The sequence below is a fragment of the Carassius carassius genome, chromosome 15 (assembly GCF_963082965.1).
Source record: "Carassius carassius chromosome 15, fCarCar2.1, whole genome shotgun sequence".
Classification (NCBI taxonomy): domain Eukaryota; kingdom Metazoa; phylum Chordata; class Actinopteri; order Cypriniformes; family Cyprinidae; genus Carassius; species Carassius carassius.
The window spans coordinates 23,450,531-23,474,263 of NC_081769.1; the positions used below are offsets into that span (position 1 = coordinate 23,450,531).

A 23,733-nucleotide genomic window follows, 5' to 3' on the forward strand; every position below is an offset into this window, starting at 1 on the left:
TACAAACTTTGAGATTCTTGGAAGATGAAATAGTTTGAACATACTGTTGAGCCTCTTTTTCAAAAACAATATATAAAGGATTTAGATTTTTGAATTTACTACGGTGAATATGAAATTTTGCAAGAAGTAATAATAGGTTAATAATAAAATATTCCTTAATTTTATCTTTTGGTATATTAAAGAAGCCAAACAGTACATCCTTAAAAAGCATAGAGAAACCCTGGAGCACACTGCGATTGATAACACTACAGAATTCAATCCAAAATTGCTGTGTGTGAGGACAATCCCAAAATATATGTATATCAGTTTCATTAGGGTCACCACAAAAAACAGCTTGTATCTATGTCTGATTTAAATCTTTTCAAAAACACTTTAGTTGGGTAAAATCTGTGCAATAATCTGAATGAGATCTCTCTAACCTTGTTTGTTATTATGTATTTCGAAGACAGATTCGATACTTTTTTCCAATCTATATGATCGACCACATTCCTCCAATAAAACACAACATATGGAGTTTTTACAAGCTCCTTTTGAAAAAGTGATCTAATCTTATAGTTACGTGATGAAGAAGATGACAGAAAGCATAGTTTTCCTACTGGGATTTCAAATGGGTCTAAAGAAATAGATAAGTGCTGGATGATCTAATAGAGTCCCTTAAAAGCATAACATCTCCTCTAGGAATAGCATCCATGACAATGGAAAATTCTTTGGAGTTACTGGAAAATTAAATTTACATAAAAACTTAAAAGAAGACCTTCTGAGTTAAATAACTGGGGCTGAGGGTTTGTTTTAGATTCGCCTTCATAGCGCATGACTATTCATTGCGTCACAAATATTTTACGTGTGACGTGAACACGCCACGTCAACTTCCGGTGTTTGCAACGCTCTCTTTCCGTACAGCTGAGTCGGTATATTTTTTTCGAAAGCTGTTATTTTGTGTTTTTGTGAACATTCAGAACGGAAATTAACGGATATAAGTTACATAGGGATTTCAGTGGCGAGTTTGAATTTCGCTGCGTAAGTTAGTTTGTTGACGAGTCTGTTTGTTCTGAGCCATGAAGTAAGCTGTTGCCTCATTTATTGGACCTTGTATGTGGTTTGACAAACTTGCTACGGGACTAAAACTACATTTGTCTGTTTCACTGTTCTCTTAAGTATTAAATAATGAACATTTTGCCCAAAAAGAGCTGGCATGTGCGCAATAAAGACAACATTGCGCGCGTGCGCCGCGACGAGGCTCAAGCTGCAGAGGAGCAGCGCGAGATTCAGCGGCGAGTGGAACGCGCAGAGCAAGAGGTAACCATAGTAACCCAGCATCCTTCCACTGTTTCTAGATTAATTTACTATATTCCCATCCCCTCCTGCACTCAGTGACCCCGATGTATTTGTCCTCACAGTATTACTTTAAAATAAATAAAATGTGTATTTTGTCAATCTTTGTTTGCTTGCCATGTATCTTAAATATAAAGCATGCTTAAATGCTATCAAAATTTTATCCTATGGCTTGAATTTTGAGCTGAATGTTGGTTTCTGATCAATGCATCTATACCATAATTCCTCAGGCTCGAACTGAGTATTTGAGAAAGAAAGCTCAAGCAGCCCTTCAGCAGACAGGAAAATGGACAGAGGATGGAGAGACTGCAGAGACAAGCCGAGGGGCCCGAGAGATCGAACACTTAAATCTGTTTCCTCTAGAGGACTCATCTGAAAAGAAAGGAAATGCAGAATACCTCAGAGAGAAGAAGGAAGAGAAGGTGTGACAAAAAAGATGAATCCTTAATTAAAATATTAAGAGATGACATTATAGTTTTTATACGCACATAAGTGGGTTAAAATTTTCATTTTTGTGATATTTTATTTCAGGAGAAACAGGAGCGTGCTATTGGTCTTTTAGTGTCTTTAGGTCCCGCTCCTGGAACAGAAGTAACTCCCTGGTACCTGAAAGGTGGAAAAGAAAAAGAAGACGATAGAGACAAGAAAGAGAAAGAGAAAGAGAAAAGCAAAAACAAGCCAAGAACCTTAACTGAGGAGGAGAGAGAAAAGAAAGACAGAAAGCTGAAAGACAGTTTGGATCCTCTTAAGGAAATGAAGAAAGCACTGGCAGTGAAGGACAGGAAGGAGAAAAAGCATAAGAAGGAGAAGAAAGACAGAGGAGAGAAGAGGAGTGGAGAGAGGTGTGAAATACATTTTCTATTTCTGTCAACACCATTTATGCATCTTGTCATTCTTCACAACAATGTAGTCATACTATATCCAAACCTTTTAAACAGTATTGTGTATGCGTTTAGAATTAGTGCATTTTTGCTTTCAGATATGCTCTTGATGTGATGAGAACTTAAAAGATTTTCTTAAATTTTTTTATTTTGTGTAATGCAGTCTAGGATTACAAACAAATGCAAAAGTGTTGCATAAATTAGACTGCCTTACAAACAAGTTCACAACTGCATGAGTAGATGCAGTAGTATCTTGAGTCCATTTGTCAACTTTTTTTTTTATCATAAAATTATTTATTTTCCTCTCATGACAGTTCAGTTGAGAGGTTACGGGCTGAACGGCTGCAGCGAGAAGCGGAGGAGAGAAAAAGGACACAGGCTTTACTGGATCAGAGGAGCGGAGGCGGGAAAGATAAAGAGCATGAGCGAGTGATGGGGGATAGAGACAGACCATATAACAGCGCCTACTTTCCTGAATTGGCACGGAAAAGGCAAAGGAGAGAACGAGATCAGTATGGCTTTTATTAGCTTACAAAGGCATTGATTCAATAAGTCTAGAAATTGCAGAACTGTTTTGTGGTCAGACAAGAAATTAGCCACATGCAAAGTGTGAAGACCATTTAAAATGACTGATTGCTACCTAAAATGCCATCGATCTGGCCTCTGCAACCCTTTTATTGGCATCAGATGACTTGTGGGAAAATATGGACAAACCAGAAAACCTCCTTTTTGTTTGTGCTTAAAATGTAATCTTAATGATTTGTTGGGTCTGCATCAGAGTTGTTTTCCTGAACAGTTCAGAGGTGTCAGCATTACAGTGTGGACAAGCCATTATTGTGAAACTAAACATTTTTCTTTGCTGGTGATATTGTAGTCCATAAAATATTTTGTTCTTGTTATGTCTAAATACTTCATTTCACCCTGGTATTGCATAGCTGAGTTACACTGCAAAAAGTCTGGTCCGTATTGCCACTTATTCTGGCCACAGACTGCCCTCTTACTGTCCGCATCTAAAGGTAAGATCATATATATATATATATATATATATATATATATATATATATATATATATATATACATTATTCCGAATAGAACATTGCAGAAACAAACACAAGTTCTTATTATTAAATAAAGATTTGTCGATATGCTCTTTATGCCAGTGTCCAGTATCCTTTGAACATATTTTATTAAATTGCACTGGTTTAACTTCTCTTAGGAAATTACATTACTCTGCAAAACACTTTAACAGTGTCAGCCCAGAATTCATTATAGAGTTTTTATCTAAAGCAAACATGATGTTTTTAAAACTGCTCTTTTTTTATATCATGTCAGCTTGTTACTTGCCATGAAAATAGCCAGAGGCGCTAATATAAAATCACCAACCAACCCTGATATAAAGCACTTGCATTTTTTTGATGTTGTTTTTACGTGGCAGTTAAGATAGGTTTAACCGAGATAGATTATACCACAATAAAATATTTTTGAGAAAGAAAAAAAAGGCACTCTCTTCAAATTATCTTCAAAGAGTTGTATGGAAAACACGTCACAGAAAATGTGTAAAATGTGTGGAGACTCAATACATTTCAGAAAACAAAACAGAATATATATTTTAGTGCAACAGTCGCATATTGTGCAAATACCATCTAAAGCTCCCACTAGAAATACTAATTTTGCCTCTATTCTTTTTCCTTTGTGGTTCATAATATAAAGCACAATTATGAATTAATTGTCCTCATTTGTAAGTAGCTTTGGATAAAAGCATCTGCTACATGACTAAATGGAAGTTCATATGCACTGTTTTCACTCTAAGCAAATATGTTCTTGTACGAATAAAAATAAATGCTCGGAGGATGAGATTATAAAATTAGTTGGTATTTAAAGCAGTAATTGGTATTTAAAGGCATCTTTCTGGTGAAAATATATGGCCTTTTGCAGACAGACAGAGATTTGCATGTCATTAACTTGAAGGCTACAGAGAATTTCAATGGCACGCTCCGTGCACCTGTCCTCCCAAACGGATCATGTCACCGCTCCGCAGAGGTGGTCCGATCTAGGGGGATTTTGATGCACAGATACCCAAGGCCACGACACGGGGGCGTTGACGTTCTCTCCAGTCTAATAAACAAACTCTTTTGTTGGCCGGCAGCAGGTACCTGAGCGCATGGAATCGCGTAATCGTTCTACCTACGAAAATAGCCGCGAGACGGACGCAGCTCCACAGAGATCATAAAGCGCAAGCTCGGTTGCGTCTGACGTAGAGGGGCTTCTTGGAAGAAAACATAGCTGGACCACTCACATAATACTGACACCGTATATAGGAGCGGATATACAACCAACAGAATGACTTCTCTGGTGTTTTCTGCCCGTTTTCGACCGATGGGACGCGATGATGACGGAATAGTAACAACGCGCTGGTGAGGATGCGGATCGCGGGATTAGGCTGACACAAAAGAGCGTTCACACCGTGTTTAATTGCGGATTAAACAAGGGCATCAACCTTGCACAACAAGGGGACGGTTCTTTATTAGCGGGGAGCCAGACGCGCGTTGGGGAACGTTGACAGCGTCGCTCGGATGGTGGTGCCGTGGACCGCGCGACTATGTCACTACAGTGCTGGGTGATTGTTCTGGTGGGGCTAATGTCGTACTTCAACCCGGAGAGAGCTCTGGGAGCCCCGCAGAAGGAAGGTGAGCATGTCGTTCAGAGGACATTATGTTATTGATGCGCACGAGGGGGGAGGAGGCGAAGAGACGCTCTATGAATAAGGAAAATGTGACAGTCTGATGAGAAAATTTTATATTTCTGTCACGGGGGTGGTGACTCGTGTATTATTTCATAATTTAATCATATCTATTATACCTAAGTTTAATATAATGGGTCGTAATACTGAGCACAGACATCCTGCGCTGAGGTGTCTGGCTGGTATGCTGGTACGCATTTATGATTCTTCATTGTGGGCCTGAAAAACAGCTCTCCTCTGTGTAATTTTACTTATGGGCCTGAGGTAAATCATAAATTGTACATAACGTGATTTTCCCTGAATCGTCATATGCTCCTGTTTTGGCAGAATAGCATCATCTGCGGTTTATTAGTATGTCTGATGTTTAATTCCGCGCGTGATTTTAGCAGTATCATGAACACAAATGTGCCAACAGGCCCGCGTGTTTATTTGTGTGCTCTCTTCTCGTATGCAGTATGTGTAACCATATGGTCAAAGAAGGGAACTGCGCACAGGTCCGTGTCTGCCAATGTCTAGCCACTGTTCCTCGAACAATAAAAGGTTATCAGATGAATAATAACACCCTTCATGTATTCACACAGCTACCTGCTCATTAATCTATATATTTCCATAGTTAAAGTATACGAATTCCACGGGGGATTCTCGAATCCAAAACGCGTGTCTATTGTGTAGCTAATTATGAATTTTAATATGCATTTACGCGATTTTTTTATATTATTATTACGTATTTTTGTCATGAGTTACTAGCCTGTGCATTGATAGCCACACAAATGAGGTTCGAGTGTTTCTGATATCATGTGATATTTCGAAATTTATAAAGCTGTACGATATTCTCCATAAAATGTGAACAAGAGGCTTCTGATATTCTGACTTGAGATACTATAAATATTATTTTATTTGTAAATAATAATAATAATGATATAATGGCTATGTATTATGTAATGTTATATGACAATAATTGTTATAATATTAATAATAATGTTTATTGTTGTTGATGTTAATAATAATTAATAATAATAATAACTTTATCATTGAGAAAAGATGTACAAATATTTAGGTATCTGTTATTTTCCTGAAAAATGCCAACTATAAGCTTCAACTTTGCACAGCATCAAATGACCTGCACCATTTTCACACAACAGACCTTAATGACTGCTCAGTACTCTGTGACTCCTTTTAAACAGCCTTTCTCAGCTTCAGCCAGGACCTTGCTGTCAGTCCTGGTGTGTCCAAAAAGGTCTTTGTTGTGCCTGTGCTATTTTAGGAAAACCATGGGCCAATGCCTCTAAAAGTTATATTACTATTTGAAAATGATTAATAAATATAGTAACATCTGTTTCTCATCACAATTTTAAAGAATTGCTTTATTTGTATCCTTATTTTATATTTTACTTATTAAAGAGCAAGTAAAAGGGATGTGTAGAGTCTCTATGGCATGTGCGCTAACATTGATGAATAAACAACAACGTTTCAAGTCAACTGAATACATTTAAGTTTAGTGGATATTCAGTCTTAGCATCTTAATCACAATGCCAAAGGTATTTAACCTCCTTGCCCTCCTCCCCACCTTCTCTTCTCCACAGATGGCTCTCCTAAAACAAACAGCCAAGTTGAGGTACAAAATCAAGTATGGCACCTTTCCTTCTGACCCAGCAACCCTGCAGATACAAGAATCTTTTTCATTAATCCAGTTCCTTCCCTTACAAAAAAGGCCTTTTCCCCAAACAAAACTCCAATACATTTCCTTCTTCTTCAATAGTGACGAGTACAAGAAATGTCTTGTATGATGACTCTGGTTTCTCTCCTTTGCTTCCCTTAAACCTTAACTCTCAAACCCCTCCCTAAACCCAAACTGAAGGTGATCTATTCCGAGTTCCTCTGCTTTTCTCACCCTTTGTGCAATGAAAACACTTCATTGGATTCCTGTGCTATGTTCTGAATGTAACGCTGCCCGTTTCAAATTTTCCCTGTTAGGAATATATACAAGTTCTCTTTCACTCCCTCTCTATATCTCTGTCTATCTATGGATCAATCACTTAGAATTTATAAGCCTGGATATGTAAATCTCTACCCTCTTTTTCCCCCCTCAGTCTCTCTGTCCCGGGACGAGTCTCTCTCTCCTCCCCCTTATGTGATTATTCTCATCTCCTGCTCTGGGCTGGTCTCTTTTGTTCTTTTGCTTCTCACCTGCCTTTGCTGTAAGAGAGAAGGCGTGGGATTCAATGTAAGTCTCTTTGCTGTGTGTTTTATACATGTGGGTTTATGTGAATTTTGCATAATGTGCATGGGTGTTATTGATATGAATCAGCATGAAAAATGTGTTTTCTTTTTTATCTGGTGGTGGTTAAATATCTTTTTTTATATTTTCCCACCTCCACCTTTCTCTTTCAGGAGTTTGATAATGCTGAAGGGGAAGAATGCTCTGGGGCTTCCAGCCCTGTTCCTGAGGACAGCTTGTCTTCCTGTCCATCACTACCAGAGGTTTACACTCTTCCACTGCGGGATAAGAACTGCCTTCCGAATGGCACAGGTAAACCCATTCACTAAAGGCAATATGCACATCTTGCTTCATAACGTGAAATCTCTCTCTCTCTCTCTCTCTCTCTCTCTCTCTCTCTATATATATATATATATATATATATATATATATATATATATATATATAACTATATATATAACTATATATAAATATATATAACTCAGTCATATTAATTCCCACAGACAGCTCCCAATGTTTCCGAAGGCACACTCTCAACTACCTGCAAGAGATTGGAAATGGCTGGTTTGGGAAGGTAGACACATTTAAATGAAGTGTTTTTTTCTCTCTGAAAAAAATTGGTGGGTGTGCCTAAGAAAACTGAAATAATTAATCTAAATATGGATATGCAGTTGAAACTTTTGAGGCTTCTGAATGAGTGTGGTATAGTCTAAATATCTGTGAAATTGATTATTAATGAATGTAATTTTACCAGATATGGTGTAGGATTTTAGGATTTATGGATATTTGGTTGTATAACTGTTTGATCTGTCTCTGGTAGGTAATCCTGGCTGAAGTGCTTTGTGACTGCAGCTCCTATCAGGGTGTGGTGAAGGAGCTGAGGGTCAGTGCTAGTCCTCTGGAACAGAGGAAGTTCTTGGCAGAGTCCGAGCCATACAGGTCAGACAAACTGGGCTTCTCTGCCTGGCATTATGTCTTGCTGATTGTGCTTTTTCCTACTCCATATTTTTTCTTTTTATTATTATTATATAAGTGGAAATTTCTGCTGCTTTTTATTGAGGCTATTACTCCCCACTTATCTTACACTCAAATTGCTCATGCAAGCAATGAATTACCTTATTTTTGTGCTCTTTTATTTGCAGTACAACCGCTTGTGATGGCTAGGAAGGTTTCATTTGAACACTGGGCATAAACATATATACACACATGATTTGTATAGGTTCAGATGGGTCCAGGAATGCTAAAAAAAAAAAACATTACAGATCTATTTATTAGATCAAAGTATTAGTTTAATTACATTTGCTGTCTCCCTTTCTCTTCTCCCTCTCACCCTGTATAATGTACGTTTACAAGAACATTGACAACACCACTAATCTTTATTGATTTGTTTCTCTCATCTCACAGAAGTCTTCAGCATCCGAATATTCTGCAGTGTTTAGGCCAATGCAGTGAGAGTGTTCCTTTCCTCCTGGTCATGGAGTTTTGTCAACTGGTGAGAACCCAAATTTGAACATTGAGACCAATTTTAGACAACAACTTTTGTACAACTTTTTATTACTGCGTTGGATGATTTGTTTGGCTCTTATCAGTAGTTCAGGGAAATTTAGTCAGTGGGTCTCATTCATAAAACAGTGGCACATTCAGTTAAATGAAGCAATTTATGTAAGAATGGATTTATGATGTATTGGATTAGATAGTTAATGAGTTTTTTTTCACTAGTTTTATAGAAATTAATGAATGTTTCATGAACAAGGCACATTGTGTATTCAAGGGACTGAATACATTTAAATATAACAGTTCATTATGTAATCATAAATTGTCTTGATCCTATTTTCTGTATTAAATAATTTCTGGATTTTCATTTCTGTGTGTGTGTGTGTGTGTGTGTATCTACAGGGTGACCTGAAGAGGTATTTAAGAGCTCAGAGGAAGTCTGATGGGATGACCCCTGACCTGTTAAACAGAGACCTCTTGACATTACAACGAATGGCATATGAGATCACCTCAGGTCTCTTGCATCTCCATGAGAACAATTACATTCACAGGTAAGACTGATAAAATATTTAATTAAGTATTCAAGACCATGTGAATGACACAGACAAAGCATTTGTGAAACTGGAGCGAAATCAAAAATTATGATATTATTCTTGTCTGTTGTTGTCCAGTGATTTGGCACTGAGAAACTGCCTCCTCACTTCAGATCTTACTGTTCGGATCGGAGACTATGGCCTCTCACACAATCAGTATAAGGTACTTTTATTAAACAGCATTTGAAGTTTAAAGAGACTTTAGAACAGGACCTCAATCAATCAGCATCTTCAGATTTTTAATATAGAAGGCTTTTCGTGTTAAGAAGGTGATTAATAGAACGTGATTTGTTAGTATTCAAAACTAATATTTTGTATTGCATAATCAGCATATAGATGCATAATGGTTTTAAAGCAGCTTAGCCTCTTTTTTTTTATTTTGGTAATGTGGTTTTCCATATTTTACACAAACAGGAGGATTACTATCTAACCCCAGACAAACTTTGGATACCTCTCCGCTGGATTGCCCCTGAACTTCTGGAGGAGTTTCGCGGGAATCTGATTGTCACTGATCAAACCAAAACCAGCAATGTGTGGTATAAAAAAATTATAGACAAATGGATTTAATGGAAATTATTTTAAAAACAAGGTGCTTTTGGGACTTTAATAATACCATATAATACAATATTCTTTGACTTTTGTATTTTATATAATACTGCATAATATTTTGACTTTATATTCTGAGGTGTTAACTTGTTTAATTTTCTGCATTTTATCCCAGTCTATCAGTTGTGCTTCTCTTGGTTTTTCCTAAACTTCAACCACTTTTTCCCTTTATTATACAACTGACAGGTCTCTGGGTGTTGTAATATGGGAACTGTTTGAATTTGGGGCTCAGCCACACAGACATCTGAGCGATGAAGAGGTTCTCACCTTTGTCATCAGGGAACGACAGATCACTCTGGCTCAACCTCGCCTCAAACTTACTCATGCAGACTATTGGTCAGTATTTTTAATGCCTTTAAATAGATGAAACTGTGTCTGAACATAGATGAGGATACAGATTCACCTACAAAATGTTTTACACCTATGAATGAATAGTAAATGAATAGTACTTGTGAAATTACATTCCCATTTTGTAACTAGCGTAAAAATTGACTTTTCCTTAAAATCAGTGAATCTTGAGTGTATTTTGTTTTACTGCACTCTTAATAAAATGAGGCAAAAATGAAACAGGTTTTGTAATCTAAATGTAGTATATAATGTCACATACTAATATGTGAATTCTATTTTTGTATATTTCATTAGGTACGAGGTCATGCAGTCTTGCTGGCTACCTCCATCCCAGCGGCCAACGGTCAACAAAGTCTTCCTCCTCCTCTCCTCTCTCCTTGCTGCAGAACAAGGAAGTCAGAAGAGTGCTAGAAGAGATGAAGATGAGGAGGATTATGAGGAAGACAGTGGAGAAGGAAGGAGAGGCGAGAGCGATGAGTCATTTGAAAGACGATGGGATGCCCTCCGGCCCCCAGCTTTTCAGTCAGCCACACACAAACTTCTGAGGGAGAGAGAGTATGGGAGAGAGAATGGCTGCCTCAGAGAAAATGGAAACTCATTTCCTCTTTTGGATCCTGTAGATAATATGATCACTCCTACATCTGAGCTAGATGACATCCTTACTGTAACAGAGACCAGCAAAGGGTTAAACTTTGAATACTTCTGGGAAAAGGCCCATGGCAGGAGAGGGTACAAACCACTTCCTCCACCTCAGCCAATACCAACACCCAATTCTGGCCACAGGCAAACCTTGGACACACCCACCGTCGTCCCTGTGATCAGTGCCCGCAGCCCTTCACTGGCCAGCGAGTATTACATTCGCCTGGAAGAGCATACTCCCCAGGATAAGTCCCCTAGTCTAGGAAAAGTCCAGTCTTTAAAAAAAAGTTCAGTGTGTCCTGGAGATCTGGAGCTGGTCGAGCTTCAAACAGGGACTACTGGAAAAGACAGACCAGCTTCCACTCAGCAAGATGGCTTTGCGAGAGGCACCTCTCAGACAGTCAGATCCAGTGAGGTAAAGATTAGAGTTCCAAACACTGGCTTGGTTGAGTTTAGTAAGGAGAGCTGTAACCGAGTGACGGATTATGCAGTTATAGACATTGGAGAAGCGAACCAAAAGTCCCTTAGTCCTCAAGCACCCATCCTTCCACCTAAACCTCGTTCAATGTCCATGTCCTCTGGCAGCCATCTACATTCACGTCCCCTGCCTGCTCTTCCACTAGGTTATGCAAGAACATATGGGTTAGACATCTATCCTGGATCCTCGTTCCCGACAGGCAAAGTTGAGACTTCTGATTCTTTACTAATGAGTTCACTGTCAAAGGCCAACTTTGACCATTTGGGCTTAATTCGCACTCACCAGACTCTGCCTCCATCTCCATCACTCTCTCCTTCTATTCCACCATCTTCTGGTAGTCACTCCCTGTTTCTCCCACCTCAAACCTGTCCTCCACCTCTCCCTCCCCACTATAGACTCCAAAAGGGTTTATATTCCAGATACAATCCGATGCACTTACAAAGAGACCCACTAAGCTGTGATCATACTCATGAGAGAAATGCTGACAGAGGCATGACACGGTCTCAGTCTTTGTATAATTCAAGAGATGCTCCAGAGACGTACACTACAGACACTGAGTCTAGAATGACTCGATCTCAATCCACAATTCCAAAAATTGAGAGAACATCATCCTCTAGCCTGGAGTTCTCCAAGAATGATGATGATGATGATGATGATGATGACGAATATGATGATGATTCACCCTTCATGTCACCGCATAGATGCACCAGTGGAACAACCATTCAGCACACCAACCTGGTTGATAAACCAGACCCAGCTACGACTGAGCTTTTCTCAAGGGGAATGAAGCGAACACAATCCCGCCTCGCCACCATTCTTCCGGCCATTTGGAAAGAAGATGCAGTCTTGCAACGTGAGCGAGTTGCTGCTGCTAGGAAATCTCCCATACATTTGTTTCTGACTGAGATCTCCAATGACTCCATGGACATGAAAGATCGAGAAAGCTTGTGGGCACGAGAGAGTGATAGAAGGAAAGACAAAGGAATGCGAAGATCCCAGTCTCTTCTCACAGAACTTGACTCATCCTCACAAGTTTGGGCCTCAGATAAAGATTTCCTGCCTGGATATGAAGGCCATGGCAAAAAGAGAGATTTGTTCCTTACAGAGATCGAAACATCTGTGTCAGATTGTGAGGATGCATATGATGGTGAAGGTGGCACCCCGGTTTCCAGATTCGGAACTACTCCTCATCCTTTTGCATGTCCCTCAGATCTACCAGCATATGCAGAAGCTGAAAAGGCATTTTCATCAGGAATAAAAAAGTCTCATTTCCCTTTCTCCGAAATACCAAATGAGAGTGTTGAACCTGAGCTGAAGAAAGGGGAAATGACGAGAGAGGAATTCCTGAAGGAGATTCAATCTGCTGAAACGTTTTTAACTGAAATCATTACAAGGCAGTGCAAAAAGGAAGATAGTGTTTCACCTGCTCCACTGTCTCCTGAGTATGAGTCAATATGCATAGACCCAGAATCATCTCAGACAATACAGTTTGAATCAGAAAGAGCAAGAGCAGGAAAGCCACCAGCTGACACAAAAGAAGCAATTTATGCTCAAGTCACCAAGCGGGCGAAAAGGAGTGAAATAAAAGTTGCTATGCGCCCAGAAATTCCAGTACTTCAGATTGCATCTGAGTTACAAAATCTTAAATTAGCTCAGAAATTAACTCCAGTCAGTCACTTTTCACCTGAAATGGAGCTAGAGAAGCATTCCCTTAATGAATTTACTCTTTCAGAAGTAATGCCTAAAAACAGGCCTCTATTGGAGCAGATATCTCCCATTATAAAAGAGAAACAAAATTCTCAAGAGTCTCATAATCGGCATGACTGTGTAAGTGTAGGTCCAGTAGAACCCAGGAATCTGCACACTGTTAATGGTTCACTGAGTTCTGACAAAAATCAAATCCCTGATGATACACAAATTGTAGGTGCAGATGAAAACTATTTGAAGGGCATGTTTGTTCAGGCAAAAGAGGTAATGCAGAAAAATGATCACAGTGTTTCAGCTGGCATCGAGGTGATGACATCAAATGCAACATTTGAAGAGGTACACAATGAGAAACTGCCAGAAGATCCAAACAAGAGGCCAAATGAATCGACTTTCCTTGATCCTTCGCAAAACAGTAAGTCAGCAGGTGGCACAAGCTCTACAAAGGAAAGGGAATACAGTTCAAATATGAGTCAAGACTGCCCCACTGCTCACTTGCAAATGGAGACATCCGTTAAATCCCTCGAGCAAACCACTTTACCTGACAAAGATACTAGTTCAAGGACAGCGTGTCATGATAAAGACATAAACATGGCAAAAGAGCAAATACTTCCAAGTGAATCTTCACTCTCCTTGAATGAATCAAGCACAGATGTGTTCTACTCGCCTATGGTGCATGAACCCAACTCTGATCAGTCACTTTCCACCATGACCCCCACAGATTCTGTCTTGTCACCTTTGACCTCTAGTTCACTGGATTGCCTCACACCTGGAGACTCCTGGTTGGGTGGAGGAAGTGGTGGATGGAGAGCCCTGGGAACTGAAACACCACACCGGGATTCAGCCTACTTCTCTGACAGTGACTTGGATGGCGGAGAGGGTTTAGGCAGAAGAGGCACCGATGTACTTGGTGGGAATCGAGGAATATTGGTGGGAATTGAGGAAAAGATTGAGGATGAAGGACTACTGGAGAATGTAGAAAAGGACGTGGAGATGAAACAACATATGCATGAATTATGGAGTTCAAATGAGAGAGCTGATGTAGAGAAGGCTCTCATTCAAGGTGCTGACACTTCAAGAGATTCTCAAAGTGAATGCAATGCTGAGTTTATTGCCAGGTTGTTTTCCAATGGAGAGGATGAGCCAAATAAAATGGTTCCATTTAGCAACAGCTCCCTTAATGTCCAAAACTCCTCTTTAGTTAAAAATAGTGAACTGATCACGTCTCACACATTTTCAAAAGAAAGTGTGCTTCCCGATTCAGGTGCTACAGACCTTAGAATGCTTGCTGACACAGTCTCAGACCCTAAGAAACCTGTTTCTGGACCAGTTTGTCAAGAACAACTTATCGAACATTGTTCGTATTTGCAAACAACGAAGTATAAGGAGACACGTTGTACATCACCTGAATTCGCAGTTGATGAAAATTCATCAGACAAAAGTAAATCCAGGTTATCTCGGTTTTACAGCTTACAGTCTGACTGTTCTAAATGCATCATCAGTCCTGAGATAAACACAAAGCTCAGCAATGATGACACCAAATGTGGCCTGACCCAATTATGGTCTGAGACGAAAGCTGAACAACCTACAGGAGAGGAAAAGGATAAGCTTGATATCCAAGACATAGATGCAAATGAACTAGGCTTGAGAAACCTCTCGTATTCAGAAGAGAGTGAGGATGAACAGACAAAGGAGAGGCCTGAAAGGCAGCTAGCTGTAGGGGAGCTCTGCTTCACTATCAGGGAATCCCCCCAACATTCTGCAGACGAGAAAGTCAGCAGAATGGACATTTCAAAAGATGAATGTTCTGATGAATTCGGCAGAGGTGCCTCAGTGGGACTTGAACTAAAGGAGAAGGAGTTGTGGAATGCCCTTGAGGAAGATTATGGTACAGAGGAGAATATGAGAGAGGAATTCAACTGCCAAACATTTCAGCAGGGAGAACTTCACCTTTGGCCTGTAGAAAATGACCAGTGGGCTGCAGCCGAAGATAAGACACCAGAAACAGGGCTTGGATCAGAGCTGTTCCCGAGATTTGGAAAAAAGGCCTGGGGGGAGGAGGAACACTTAGTGGTGAGTCATGAATTTTGGGAATCTGAAGCAAATGATGAGCTTGCAGATAATGAGTCTCATCCCTCTACACAGAGAATATGTGAAGATGCATTTAATGATGAAAAGGTAGGACAGGCTGATTTTCCACCACCTGAGACGCTGATGCTTTCTGCTGGGACAAAGGAAGCTCAGCAGGCACTTGTAGAAAGGCTCGACTTTCAGCAAGAGGAGAACATGGAAAATCCAGACATGGAAAATGGAACACCAGAGCACTATATTAGCAATATAAAAATGGAAGTTGAGAATCTGGAGAACCCAGAGCTGGAGGCACCTGTGCAACTCAAACCTTTTGAGGTGGTGATTGATACCCAGAATTCGGAGACATGTTTACAAAATTATGTGGGAGGTGAATTGTTTGGGGATAAAGATATTAAAGAGTTTGATAGTCACAAAAACATAGTGGGTGTAAGAGGTAGCTTGACTCACTGTCCCTCGTTTTCTATTACAAATGCTTCAACGGATGAGTTGGAACCTCTACAATACCACAAAGAATGTCTTTCTAGTCATAATAACAATGAACAAAGGGACCAAACGAAAGCCAGATGGGCACCCAAGACTGAAGCAAGCAAAATGTTGGTTGCAGTCCTTGAAGACCGTCAAACCTGCACAATAGATATGTCAAACTCAACCACTGACTTAGCTGATAGTTCTCACATCATCACAGCAAATCCAGAGTGTCTCAGTAAAGAAACCGGTAGACATAATGTTGACAGTAATAACTGTCCTGCCACAATCAGTAATGTGTTTTTTGAAAAAGAAAGATCAGATTCTCCATCTTGCCCAAGTCTCACAATTACCACTGATCCAGAGCCATGTAAGATTCATAGTAGCAACATTCAGTGTTCAGCCCCTGCACTGATTTCAATGGAGATTTCTGAATGTTCTGCTTCACCACATGCAGGAGTGGGCAAGTGCCAAGGCCCAAGTAGTTTCCCGAATACAGTACACCACATAGAAATCAAGACCAGTTCAAGTTTGTTCTGTACTGCAGATCAAGCGCCTACTAAACATGAGGAGCCTTCTGACTGTTCTGATGATGTTAACTGTATAGATCAGACTGACGAATTTGCCACCAGTACCACCACTCAAAACAAAGGTATCACTGCAAACCTGGGACAAAAACTGCACACATCACTCATGAAAGAAAACCATATTCACCCAGATTCGAATGATGTGGACGACAGACATAGCCTGTCCCAGAAAGCGGCCCATCCACCTCTCTCCCAGTGTTCTCTGAACTCCATCCCTGAGTTGTTGATCTCTGAGTGGAAGGACATGGATGAGGAGCCTCTGGAGGATTTTGAAAAACTGGAGCAACTGTGCTGCATTTCTGGGGATGAAGAGACCCTTGGAGATCTGTTTTTAGGAAACTTAGATCTGCTTGAGTCTTTGAAGAGAAATCCAGAGCAAAGAACGAGTGCTGCTGGTGGCATAATAAATCATCATGACTCAGCAGATGCAAAGGGGAAGACGAGAGTCAAGCTAAAAGAAGAAGTTGACGGGATATCGAAAAGTACCGAAAACATTTCTCCAAATTTCCCAGGAGAAGCTCAGCAGTCAGAGGAGAAGAGAATGGGGAAACATGTGCCAGCGCCTCTCTCACCATGCAATTCTACCAATGGTTCCAAAGGGCAGAGGTCATTCTCAAAAATGCAGGCAAAAAATGGACTGATGATGCAGGTGAGTAAAAATGACTGTGACCTGTACTATATTGATGCCCTGCTATTTCTAAAACATTGTCTTTTTTAGGTTTGTGAGGAAAGACTTCAGTACTCTCTCAGTGAAAATGTTAAAACCAATGTCCTGTGGGGGTCTACAGTAAGTGACAGCGTGATTGTGCACCCTTGGGGAACCTCTACCACTTCGTCCTCTGAAGAAAGTTTTGCAAGCAAAGATTTCCAAGAAAATGAGAGGTGTGGCTATGCTCCAGAAATACAAAAAAAAAAAAAAAAAAGAATGGGTCAATATTCTAAGAAAGAGACAATATGTCTATATAATACTATTCTAAGAGAGATAATATAACATCTCTCACTATTCTAGAGATTATAAATCATAGCCAGATATTCTATATTTAATCAGTGTGAACTGCAGAAAATGTGATGTCAGCACAGCATTTAATGTAACCACAGTCTGTACTTTCAAATTAATTTGAACTGAATCCATTTCTTGGTTAAAGAAGATAAAACCAGAGTTCTTAGTGTAAATGATTTATCTTAGCAGCAAAGAGGAGTCTCAACCCTCCTCTCCCTCTGTGTCTGTGAGTGAACCTGCTGAAGCAAAGACAGAAGAAATGACTGTGCTTGAACAGCCTGAGGTTACACCTTCACTACCAGCTGCAAATCCATCTATGAAAGGTACTGTGAATTGAAAGCGCTCAACAGTTTCAGTTGGGTTTGGTATCATCAGTTGTGCATTTTATGCTGTTGTGCAATTTTAAATATTTTTGACAAAAGAACCAAACTTGAAAACCAAAGAACTTGAAAAGTCAATGTTTTAAAGATTATTTTATGTTAATTAACCGATTTGGCTAATTATCTAGTTTATATCACATCAGTCTCTGAATCATTATGAGAGGTTGACATCCCAAACATATACTGAAAAAAATTTCAGTATATGTTTAATATATTCTTTCATTTAAAAAATAAATAAATAAATATATCTCTCTCTTAATATATATATATATATATATATATATACATACACACACACACACACAAATATATATGTACTACCATTTTCTGATGTTTGCCTTTCATCTCTTCATCTGTACTATCATCCCGTTTCAGCTAAGCTGGCCCGTCTGTCCTTGTCCCTCCCTCCACTCGCTCTCTCTCTTCCTCTGTCACCAAATGCCAAAGGAGGATTCTGGGAAGGGGGAGAGCACAGAGGGGGAAGGAGGAGGGTTGCTTCAACAGGTAGCGATCCAGATGAAGAGGAAGAAGAGGAACAGGAAGATGAATCTCCCAGGCGTGTCATCGTTGTCACGGAAACAGATGTTGACAAGAGAGTGGGTTTGCGCAGCTTGTTGAAATCACCAAAGGAGCCCGTGGACAAAGAGAACCGTGACCGTGGGAGGAATGTGTCATTCTTTGATGATGTCACAGTCTATCTTTTCGATCAGGTATGTGAAGGGTGTTTATACAGAAAAGCAACGAGTACCTTCAGTTGCAAGGTTTCACATAGTTAAACATTGTCTGTTTTGTTACTTCTCTATATTTTGAAACTATTCATGCCAGGAAACTCCAACCAATGAACTGAGCTGTGGATCTACTAGTTCATCTCCCCAAGGAAAGCCCCCCAACATTGACGGTTTTGGTAAGGGTATTCAGCAGAAGTTATTATAATTTGTCCTTGATTTGCATAACGCAAATCACATATGATCACATTTTTCAGTTTTATCTTTTTCTTCCGCCCTTTTTGTCAGGATCGGCCAGCCACAAGGCATCAAAAAGTAAAGACCACGCAGTGAAGTCAAGATCTCCAACCGGAGTAACTTCCAGCTTATCATCAAGGTTTACAGTGAGCCCTGCCGACGACCCGCATTTAGTGTGACATACTACTGTTCCCTAAATACCTGGACAAAATGTACCCCCCTGGAGTGATTGAGTGGCCCCCGTTGTCATCGGTAACTATGACGGCTCCTTGAGGTTATTTTTTTAACTGCGAGAAAAAGAAGGACTCCCGTTTCAAAAGGCTGGAGGCAGTCCAGGTTTTACACACTGCAGCAGCAGGAGTGGTAAATCCACACATAGAAAGTACCTTCCAAACAGCCCAAATCCTTGGAGTTATGTAAAATCTGACATGTACTTTTCGGCTATGCAATGGGAGACTTATTATGTACCAGCTTAACTGTTCTATTTTCATGGCTTCTTGAAGTACGTTTGTATTTTATTCCCCTTGAATGAAGGGGCGCACTTTCTCTGACCAGTACCTGTCTATTTGTGAGCTTAGAAATATTGACATTGTAAATTTGTTCTCATTGCAGTCAGACATTCTTGTAGTTTGTGGTTGAGGAGGGAACAGTGTCTTTCCAAAACACAGCAGTGCAGTTCTCATTTAGCATTTGTACAAACTAGAAATTAAATTGCAACAGATCACAAACTCATTTTAAAACCATTTATTTTAAATGTATTCTTAGAATGCACGAAAAAATTAAACTGCAACTAACTGTTATGTTTTATGCTGTATTTTTTATTGCAAATGTTATTTATTTCTGTATCTAATTTGTTTGCGTAATTGTTTATTCTGCATTAGTTTTTTTTATTTAAATATATGTCTGTTGGCCTAATTCACTTCATAAGTTTAAGTATACTGTATATTTACTTTGTATCAAATTATTTTGGATTTATGGCATTTGCTGTTTAATCCTATTAATAACCGCCTCAACAAACATGTATCTTTGCATAGGTACAAACACTTTGAAATGTTTTCTCTAATTTAGCTATTTCTAGATGTCAGTGTATCTAGTTGTCCTATGATGTGTCGCTACACAGGTGTTATTTTCTAATAATGTATTTGACATTAGCTTTTCCTTTTTTTTGAAACAGTAATTATTGCTTGGCATGAAAAAAAGAGAATACATAACTATAAATTGACTTATTCATTCATTTTTAGTTTTTGAACTTCTCCATGCAAATGTCTGAGGTAATCCAGATCATTGCATCACGTTCAGCATCTGTTTCATTTGGAGGTTTCTTATTATTGTGTAAGAAGCTGAAGGAGTGAAAATAACATGGAAACTGTGAAACATTTATTGAACTGTTTGATGACAATAAATTGTTCTGTCTTATAATAACTTCAGTGTAACACTTTTCTAACCTTGTTTTGTAATATTATTTTAGTGCATTTTTCCATAATATAACTTATAAACTGCCATAAAATAAAGCTTAGTATTATGAAACAGCACAGGTTAGAGATGTCAACTCTGGCGAAATCCACAATACTTTACACTTTGAACCCATGAAGCACTATTTTTGTTTGACCTATTATCTAACAGAAAATTTGTAGTAAAGTTTAGTCAACATTATTTAAAAAATAATGAAATATTGAATTATTATAATTATTTAAATACTATTAGCTTTGTCACATTCAACCCTGTTACCTTATGATATTATCCTATTGCAATAAAAAATGTGGTACCATAGGAACCGTATTTTGTGTCACGATGACAAAAAATATACTGTCCTCTCAGTTTCTTATTCATAACCATGAATATTTTACTTGATCTATCTATATCTATCAATCAAGGCAAATTACTGCTTTTTCATGCGTTCTTTCCTGACCACATTTCCCAGAAGCCTTCGCTTTAAAACATGTGACGCATTTAAGCTGCGACCTCTGCGAGTATCTCTGTCATAGACAGAGGCAGGGCAAGATGGCGGAGTGAATAGCCGCAACGTTACGAGCTCTCGGCATCAAACCGGTTTTAAAGCACATATTGACCGCCAGCCTCTGCAAATGCAGCTGAAATAATTTACAAGAAAAGATTAACACAAACTCTCAGTGAAAGACTAAACGAACACGACTATAATGCCTAGAAAGTCCGGACAGAAGCGTCCTAACGATTCCTTGTCCACCGAGGAGGGGGCTAGCTGCTTAGCTAGCGACCACGAGTGTACCAACGACGGAATGGATTGCAACCAGCAAACAAACCTCAACGAAGAATTCCCGCCCTTGCCCATAACGCCGAGTAAGCCTCCGCTCCATAAGAAACCAACTTTTACTAGAGAAGCTGGGTTCGGCTCCGACGATGCAGTGCGCTCCTTGGCTGATCTTATTAACAACAGGAGCGACACCCTCGAAAAATGGTGGAATCTGTCCGCGGCGACATTAAAGTCTTAAATGCAAAGGTGGTTTACATTGAGAAGAGGGTGCAAAGGAACGAGGATTCTGCTTTGAAAACCATGAACCGGGTTAGTGAGCTGGAACGATACAGCCGCCGGTGGAACCTGCGGCTTCAAGGGCTGACAGAGGACAGGGAGGAGGATGTGCGGGCTCGAGTAACCAGTGTTTGTCAGGCGATTCTACCGGAGGAAAAGGAAAGGCTCCCTGCTGCTTTAGACGTCGCGCACCGGTCGGGAAAACTTAGGCAAGATCAGACGAAACCTAGAGGCGTTATCATGAGGTTTATCTCTCGAAGATACAGGGATGCAGTTTGGAAAGCAGCAAAAAACAACTCTTATCTCCAAAACAACGGTCTTCGCTTCTCAGAGGATTTAACCCAAGAGGACAGAGAGAACAGACAAAAACTGTGGCCGCACATAAAGAAAGCTCGGGATGAAGGAAAAACGGCCTATTTCGTGGGAGGAAAAGGATTCGTGAACGGTTCGGAAATTCATCTGTGATCTGTCGAGCTTAGATCAGAAGGTTTGTCTAAGAAGTGCCTCGTGTTCAGGGCATTCCAGGATAATAACTCTGAATTGTTTTATCTCAGGGTAAAATTTTGTGTTACTTAGATAGCAGGTGAAGTTCCTGCTGGTTCAAAAAGAAAGATGGGGAAAAAAGGGGGTAATGTTTATATAATGTTTATATACCTCTTACTTATACGGTTGTATGACATAGAACATTATTCTTTTTTTTCTTTTTTTACGTGAGTGATATTAAGGTTATATTATGGTGCTTAGTTATAATGCTAAATATGGTGCCGATCTCGACAGCCCACTGTTACTTATCAACACTAGTAGTAGGCTATTTAACCAAGGCCTTTCTAAGGTTAAGTTCTTTATTTTTCATAGTTCTTATTTTTGTTTTTATTAATGTTGTCATTTATCTCACTAAATGCCAGGGGTCTTCGTAATAGTGTTAAGAGAAAAGCATTATTTTTGTTTGCGAAACAATTCAAGTCAGACTTCGTCTATTTTCAAGAATCTCACTCTAATGAGGACGATTCTAACTTTTGGAGGTCTCAATGGGGAAATACTATATGGCTCTCACACGGAACAGAGCGGTCAGCTGGGGTAGCCTCTTTAAATAACAGGTTTAATGGAAATGTCTTGACCACAGAATGTGACCCAGACGGTCACTTTATTTGCCAAGTTATTCAACACAATGACTCTACCTACTTAGTTTCTAATTTTTATGGGTACAATACCAAGAAAGAAAATGTGAACCTTTTGTTGTCAATTGAAAATATTTTTACAGGTTGGTTGGTTAGATTCCCAAATGCGCTTATATTGTTAGGAGGTGATTTTAACATTATTCTAGACGGTTCTATAGATAAAAGTCCACCCTCTCAACGTAACAATTCAGACTCATACTTTACTGACTTTATAAGAAGATTTAAACTGATAGATATATGGAGAGAGAAGAATCCTAATAGCAGATTGTATACCTGGAGCAATAAATCAGGCTCTAGGCAATCACGACTGGACTATTGGCTTATATCTGACAGTTTAAACAAGGATTATGTTGATGTTAGCATCTGCCCTACTCCCTTAACTGATCATAAAGCCATATGCATATCTCTTAATATCTCAGCTGGTTCTACACTTACCACACACTCAAGTTATTGGAAGCTTAACTGTTCTGCACTGCAAAATGAGGTAGTCCAATATAAAATTAAGGATATGATTTCACTTTATTGGTCTAAAGCAAACAAAGAAAACTGTTTTGGGCTTAACTGGGACCTGCTCAAATATGAGATAGGAAAATATTTAAGAAAGTTTGGTGCTGAAACAGTCAAAGCTAGGAAAGCGGAGGAGTTAAAGATTGTGTCTAATATAACAAATTTATCTTGCAGAGAATTTGACTCTTTAACAAAGGAGGAAAAAGAAGAGTTATCTTACTCACAAATCAAACTTGATGAAATGTATCAGCAAAAAGCAAAGGGTGCCTTTATCAGGTCTCGCTCTAAGTGGTTAGAAGAAGGCGAACAAAACTCTCGTTATTTCTTTAGTCTAGAGAAATATCGTTCCACTAACAACAGTATCAGTAAGTTAAATATTAATGGAGCTATCACTGAAGATCATCGTAAAATATCAGAGTTTTGTTCAAAATTTTATAAAGACTTGTATAGCTCTCAATTTAGCCCAACTGTGTCTGATAATTTTTTAAACTCCCTTTCAGTGAAAATGATAAGTGAAGTGGATAGAGAGCTCTGTGACATGCCTATATCACTTGAAGAAGTACAGCAAGCTATAAACCAACTAAAAAATAACAAATCGCCTGGGTGTGACGGGCTATCCTCCGAATGTTATAAATCCTTTATCGCTGAACTTTCCCCTTTTTTATTAAAAGTCTTCATAGAATCCATTGAAAACGAATGTCTCCCCACCTCTCTGACCCAAGGAATAACAGTCCTAATTCCTAAACCAAACAAGGACAAATTATTTTTAGATAATTGGCGCCCAATTTGTTTGCTTAACAACGATTATAAAATCTTAGCTCTCTTATTGGCTAGAAGATTACGGTCTGTTCTGGACTCCATCATAGACGAAACACAATCAGGCTTCATGAACAAAAGGCATATAGGAAATAACATTAGGCTCATTTTAGATATTCTAGATTACCCAGAAATGGTAGAGGAGGGTGGGCTCATGCTGTTTGTAGATTTCTACAAAGCATTTGACACCATTGAGCATCCATTCATT

General features: G+C 39.3%; 2 protein-coding genes across 5 annotated transcripts; both read left to right on the top strand.

Moving 5' to 3' along the window:
* Positions 1 to 825: 825 nt before the first annotated feature.
* leng1 (leukocyte receptor cluster (LRC) member 1) lies at positions 826 to 3,112 on the top strand. 2 transcript variants are annotated; one of them, XM_059568097.1, is made up of 5 exons: positions 826 to 1,017; positions 1,156 to 1,296; positions 1,563 to 1,754; positions 1,864 to 2,174; positions 2,528 to 3,112. In XM_059568097.1, the coding sequence occupies exons 2-5, from the start codon at positions 1,165 to 1,167 to the stop codon at positions 2,739 to 2,741; spliced, it is 849 nt and encodes a 282-aa protein (XP_059424080.1). In that variant the 5' UTR covers positions 826 to 1,017; positions 1,156 to 1,164; the 3' UTR covers positions 2,742 to 3,112. The 2 variants fall into 2 exon arrangements, with proteins under 2 accessions (XP_059424080.1, XP_059424079.1); XM_059568096.1 differs by having other exon boundaries at positions 827 to 1,296.
* Positions 3,113 to 4,389: 1,277 nt separating this feature from the next.
* lmtk3 (lemur tyrosine kinase 3) lies at positions 4,390 to 19,940 on the top strand. Of its 3 annotated transcripts, none has more exons than XM_059568098.1 (16): positions 4,390 to 4,900; positions 7,044 to 7,177; positions 7,345 to 7,483; positions 7,657 to 7,745; positions 7,992 to 8,110; positions 8,576 to 8,663; positions 9,068 to 9,216; positions 9,337 to 9,421; positions 9,673 to 9,794; positions 10,051 to 10,200; positions 10,507 to 16,825; positions 16,895 to 17,058; positions 17,366 to 17,499; positions 17,932 to 18,266; positions 18,382 to 18,460; positions 18,570 to 19,940. In XM_059568098.1, exons 1-16 carry the CDS (start codon positions 4,813 to 4,815, stop codon positions 18,695 to 18,697), a joined length of 8,322 nt encoding a protein of 2,773 aa, XP_059424081.1. In that variant the 5' UTR covers positions 4,390 to 4,812; the 3' UTR covers positions 18,698 to 19,940. The 3 variants fall into 3 exon arrangements, with proteins under 3 accessions (XP_059424081.1, XP_059424083.1, XP_059424082.1); XM_059568100.1 differs by having other exon boundaries at positions 18,004 to 18,266; XM_059568099.1 differs by having other exon boundaries at positions 4,391 to 4,900; positions 7,675 to 7,745.
* Positions 19,941 to 23,733: the final 3,793 nt, after the last annotated feature.

Coding starts and splice junctions, on each gene's coding strand:
- lmtk3 (XM_059568098.1), top strand. CDS start 4,813: ATGTCACTACAGTGCTGGGTGATTGTTCTGGTGGGGCTAATGTCGTAC. Junction 4,901..7,043: donor GGGAGCCCCGCAGAAGGAAG/GTGAGCATGTCG, acceptor TTCCCCCCTCAG/TCTCTCTGTCCCGGGACGAG. Junction 17,059..17,365: donor GATTTCCAAGAAAATGAGAG/GTGTGGCTATGC, acceptor TTATCTTAGCAG/CAAAGAGGAGTCTCAACCCT.
- leng1 (XM_059568097.1), top strand. CDS start 1,165: ATGAACATTTTGCCCAAAAAGAGCTGGCATGTGCGCAATAAAGACAAC. Junction 1,297..1,562: donor TGGAACGCGCAGAGCAAGAG/GTAACCATAGTA, acceptor ATAATTCCTCAG/GCTCGAACTGAGTATTTGAG. Junction 1,755..1,863: donor GAGAGAAGAAGGAAGAGAAG/GTGTGACAAAAA, acceptor ATTTTATTTCAG/GAGAAACAGGAGCGTGCTAT.